This window comes from Cannabis sativa, chromosome X (genome assembly GCF_029168945.1).
Source record: "Cannabis sativa cultivar Pink pepper isolate KNU-18-1 chromosome X, ASM2916894v1, whole genome shotgun sequence".
NCBI classification, from domain to species: domain Eukaryota; kingdom Viridiplantae; phylum Streptophyta; class Magnoliopsida; order Rosales; family Cannabaceae; genus Cannabis; species Cannabis sativa.
In genome coordinates this window covers 33,927,862-33,933,280 of record NC_083610.1, presented here as the reverse complement: position 1 = coordinate 33,933,280, position 5,419 = coordinate 33,927,862, and the positions used below count along the sequence as shown (strand labels likewise).

Sequence of the window (5,419 nt, the reverse complement as noted above, 5' to 3'; positions counted from 1 at the left end):
TGGTATATATATATAAATATATCACCTCTTCTTATTGTAAGATCAAGATCAAATATATATATTGCTGGGAACTATCTAGGTATATGTACATATACATATTACGATATATTTCAGACATGCATATATACATATAATATTCCCATTAAATTAATGACTTGAGGAGAATTTCATCTACGAAAAACAAAGAAAAAAAATCCCAGCAGTTAGCAAATTAAGTAAAGTACTAATCTAAGTTGTAGTATATATATAATCATCAGGGAAAACTTATTAAAGAAATATATATATATTTATATTTATATACTTAAAGATCTAATAGCTGTAAAACTAATTAATCGATTTATTAATTGCATATAGCATCCTATATTTATATATATATATATATATATATAAATAGTATGCTTTAATTTTGTAATGTAAGAGGGAGGCGGCTAAAGCAGAGTACCAATATTTTATGTTGTTTGAGAAAGTTTAAAAAACTTATTTTTGGAGAAGAATTCCTGAAGTTGGGTCAGCTTAGTTGTCCTTCACATTTTTTTTTAAAAAATTTATACATACTTTAAATTACATAATAAAATCATATATGCAGCTAATTACATGTATATTTATATTATGTCTCTTTGAATAATGATTAATTATTATTAGCAGACACATTTTATATATATAGTAAACAAAGTTCCAAGTCGCTCCCCTAATTTAAAGGAATCACACACATTGGATAGATTGTCGGAACATACAAAATTTATTTATGGAAATCTATCTCTGTATATGTATAAAAGATTAGTATTAAAATTTATTAATATATATATATATATAATACTTTAAGAAAAAGCCTATAAATAAATCATCATGAAAAAGAAACAGAAAAAAAAATCTGATTAATTAACTTGGATACTAAGGGACTTCCATCAAGATCATCATCAACAAAAACACTAAAGCATTTCTCATCAGAAACAATTTAAAAGTTACAAAAACAAACAAAATATAATTGGATGAGAGAAAAGTTAAAGAAGAGAAGAGAGATAGGAACTAATTTTACAAAGATTTGGGATATTATATATTTAGTCTAACAGAGAGAAAACTAGAAAAGAAAGAAGGATATTTATATATATAATTTCCCTGACCTCAAATCTGCAGTTTGTAGTAGTAATAGACCTAATCCGGTAAACGATGCCGTTTCCCTCAATAAGGCTGCCGACCAGAGTTTGAGTTTCCGTTCCAACCGTCAGCCGGTAGTTGAGGCATATTATTCATAGGTAGGTTGAAGAAAGGTAGCCCCGCCGCCGATGATGGGTCCGGAAAAGGGTTATTACTCACTCCACTAGCACTGCCACCGCCACCACTTCCTCCTCCGCCTCCTCCGCCGCTGGAGGACTGAGGTACTTGCTGCTGCATCTGAAGAGGCACCTCCTCCTCCTCCAACGGCAATCTCTCATAAGCCACGTTAGTGAAAGAAGAAGCTATCACAATCACTGGCCCGGCGGCAATTAAGGCTCCCACAACATTCCCACCAACCACCTGACCCTGCCCGCCGGCCAAGAATATGGTAAGGCTGGTCGCCCCCGGCGGCGCAGGAGGAGGCAAGAACGACCCCGAAAGGGAAAGTATCTCGAACCTGCCATGTAGAGTAACCACAGCTCCGGCTGCTGCTGGCTGCCGAAGAGTGACGTTTGTGACTGTTCCGCTCCCACTTAGCACGCAGATCCCGCGCTGCCTCTTCCGGGCATATGTGGCCACTGAGTCAAACACGTCGCAGCCGCTTCCGACCTCCAAGATGTGGGCCCTGAGCGTGTTTGCGCTCTCCCGCGTGATGATCACGGGAGGTTTGGGCTTGTTCTTGGATCCGGGCGGCCGGCCTCTAGGGCGGCGGGACCCCATGTCGCCGCCTGAGTTTTGGTGATGGCCCGAGATGAGATCAAAGCCTCCACCTGAGTTGTTGTTGTTGTCATCATCATCTTCATCATGATCTGCGTTGAAGTGGCCGTTTCTGTTGATGTCATGGTGGTGGTTGTCGGAATCCGGTGGGAATTGGAGGTGAAGATCAGGGCGTTGAAGCTGCTGAGCAAAGCGAGAAGCTGAGCCTAAGTCTAAGCCAGCCATATTATACTAAGAATTGTTTTGAGATAATTGGAGATAGAGCTAAAGGGAAACAGAAAAACAAAGAAAAATAATTACAATTATAATAATTATTCTTATTAATATATAGTTTTTTTTTTTAAAAAAAGAAAGAGATGAAAAGAGGATGATATTAAAAATTTAATTGTATAGAGTGTTGAGAGAGAGAGAGAGAGAGAGAGTGAGAGAGATTATATTATAAGGTTTTTGGGGGAGAATTAAAGGAAAAGCATAATAATATATATAATTTTGAAACCCTAGCCTAGAACGAATAGAAAAGAAAAGAGAATCGAGTGCAGAGAGAAAGAGAGAAAGAGATTATTAAGATAATAAGAGAGAGAGAGAGAGAGAGAGAGAGAGAGAGAGAGAGAGAGAGAGAGAGAGAGAGAGAGAGAGAGAGAGAGAGAGAGAGAGAGAGAGAGAGAGAGAGAGAGAGAGAGAGAGACTTAGGACAGAGAAACTAATGGAAGAAAATAAAGAAAACGCAGCCATTCTCAAACATCAAAAATTATATAAATAAACAAATGGAATATTTTAATGTTCGATCGAGGAACAGTGTGTATGATTAAGATATGTTTAATTACAAAAAAAAAAAAAAAACTTATTATATGTTATCTTTCCTATTCTTATTAATATTTGTTTATAATTTACACAAAAGTTGAAGTTCTTCTATAATACTACTTTTAACTGTGAGTAACGTTGTTAAATTACATGTTCGATATGTGTTGAAAAAGAAAAAACCTTAAATTATTATTAACAAATATTGCTTTAATTATATCTGTCTTTTAACACACGAAAGAAGAAAAATGAGATTAGTTTATTAATTCTATGTTTATCATCTTAATAAACACTAAGAAAGGGCTATTGTATCGCATTTTTTTTTTTTGAAATAAGAAATTTTTTAAATCAAAGATTAATTGTTACAAAAGAAATTAAGAATGTCGAAATAACTTTTCCTATTGAACTACTAATTATTGAATGCAGAATGATATATATATAACAAAAAGCATCACCAACCAACAACTAATAATTTGCTAACACATCAATAACATGGTGATACAAAAAATTATTCAATTTCCTAGTGACCCATAAAAGCACAAAAGTTGAATCATAAATTTTAGTACTAGTTTATACAAGAATTTTAATTTAGTATGTATGAAATTTAAGTTTTCATGATAAGATACAAACGTTATTAAAAATTAAAAATATTAAAAAAACTTAAAGAGTAAATCTTTCTAATATTTTTGCGTAATTTTTTTTTTCGAATAATAATTTTAGGGAGTTGTTTAGAAAAATCAAATATTTTTTATAGGTGTTGTTATAATATAAATACAGTAGAACCTCTATTCAAGAATACTCTATTTAAGAATAAATTCTAATTTGTTATAAAAAAATCGACTCACAATTTGAGTCAATTATAAATAAGAATAACCTCGAAATTATAACTAGTTATACATTTTCTTAGTCTCGTACTAACCAAGTATACCTCTATATAAGAATAATTACATCGTAATAAAATATATACATACATTTTGTAAATTCATTTATGTAAAATTAATAATTTTAGTCCAAACTATAATACTTGTATAAACATTCTATTTACTCTAAAATAATTCTATTATGATATAGTATTAATGATTTTTTATTGTCATTATTATTACATTGATAATTTTTTGTATTTTAATTTTTTTTTCTTGTGTAACTCTATTTAGTTATAATATCTCAATTAGAATATAATTTACTTGGTCCTAAGTTTATTCTTGGATAGAGGTTCTACTGTATTAGTTATATGCAATATACTTTCTGATTTCTAAAAAAAAAATACTCATAGGAAGTAATTATTATTGTTTATTTTTAAAATTGATAATTGACTTTTTTTAATAAATCTCTATTTAATTAATTAACCCTCTCATTTATAATATATGGCGTGTTTACTCACATGTAATCTGAATGATTAAGAATTGGATTGACCATCTATCAGATTCACCCTTAATCAAATTGATGAATTGGAACCTAAAAGTTATGTTGGTGTAGTTTTTCGTCAACCGATCTAAGAAGATCAAAAAAAAAAAATAAATAGGATCACGGTGAATTAATCTGACTAATAAAACCACGATAAATTAAATGGACACCAAAGATTTATAGTAGTTCACCTCCATGTCGCGATGGTAATCGGGCTACATCTACTTTTATTTTTATTGATTAGATCCAACACACAAGAGTTATGTTCTCAAGAGTGTCTGGATAAAAATACAGCAACAGATTTCTAGGTGAAATCTTAATCAAGATTCATAAATATCAGATTCATGGGAGACTTGATATTCATAAATCTGATTTAAATTAGTGATTGTAAAGTTCTTGGGAACAATAAACCAATAAAGTGTAAGGAAAAGTGTGTATCAATGGTGTTTTGAGGACTGATGTCGATTGAGTATGGTAGACTTAATGGAGAAGATGAAGGAATAAGGAATAAGGGTCTGTTTGGCACAGCTTTTGGAAAAGCTAAAAGTTACTTTTCAAAAATGTTGTGACAAAAAGGTGTTTGGTAAGCTATTAAAATTAGCTTATTGAAGAATTTATGAAAAAGCTACACCTAAAAGCTAAAGCTGGTACAACCTAACTTTTAAAAAAAAACTGTTTTGATTAAAAGACTCTATAATAAGTTATTTTTTACGAAAAAAATTTATTTAATTATTTATTATATATTAAAAAAATATTTTTTTTTGAAGGAAAAAATGTTTAAAATAAATATTATTTAAATTTCTAACTTTTTATTTTGTTTTTAAAAAGATATTTTATATTTTTATTATTAACAAACAATATCAACCTAAGTTAATTTCTTTTAAACTACAATTTTTTCTTTTACAAGTGATAACAATATAAAAATATTAAAAATTATTTTTATCAAATGCATATAAATTAATACTATGAAAAAATTAATTAAAAATATATAGAAAGTAAAAATTTTATATAACATATTTTTTTTATATATATATATATTTGTGATTATAATGAACTAGATTAAAATATTATCATTATTATAAAAGAATCTTAACAACTTGGAGCACTTTAAAATTTATAATTTACCAAACACTCAGCTCAGCTTTTTTCCACAGTTACAACTACTTTTTCTTACAACACAGTTACAGCTGCTTTTTCCCGCAGCACAACTGTGCTAAACTGGCCCTAATTAAGTGTAGTGTGGTTGTCGTCAAGTGAGTCTCAAGTGAAAGGTTTTAGAAAAAGATCCAAGAGAGTCCAAAAGAAGAACTGTCTCTAGGAAGGTTGCAAAAGTTTCAAAAGTCGA

General features: G+C 30.3%; 1 protein-coding gene across 1 annotated transcript; it reads right to left on the bottom strand.

The window, feature by feature from the left end:
* Nucleotides 1–849: 849 nt before the first annotated feature.
* Nucleotides 850–2,533, bottom strand: LOC115702527 (AT-hook motif nuclear-localized protein 23). Its single transcript, XM_030629958.2, has one exon. The coding sequence runs from the start codon at nucleotides 2,095–2,097 to the stop codon at nucleotides 1,180–1,182; it is 918 nt and encodes a 305-aa protein (XP_030485818.2). The 5' UTR covers nucleotides 2,098–2,533; the 3' UTR covers nucleotides 850–1,179.
* Nucleotides 2,534–5,419: the final 2,886 nt, after the last annotated feature.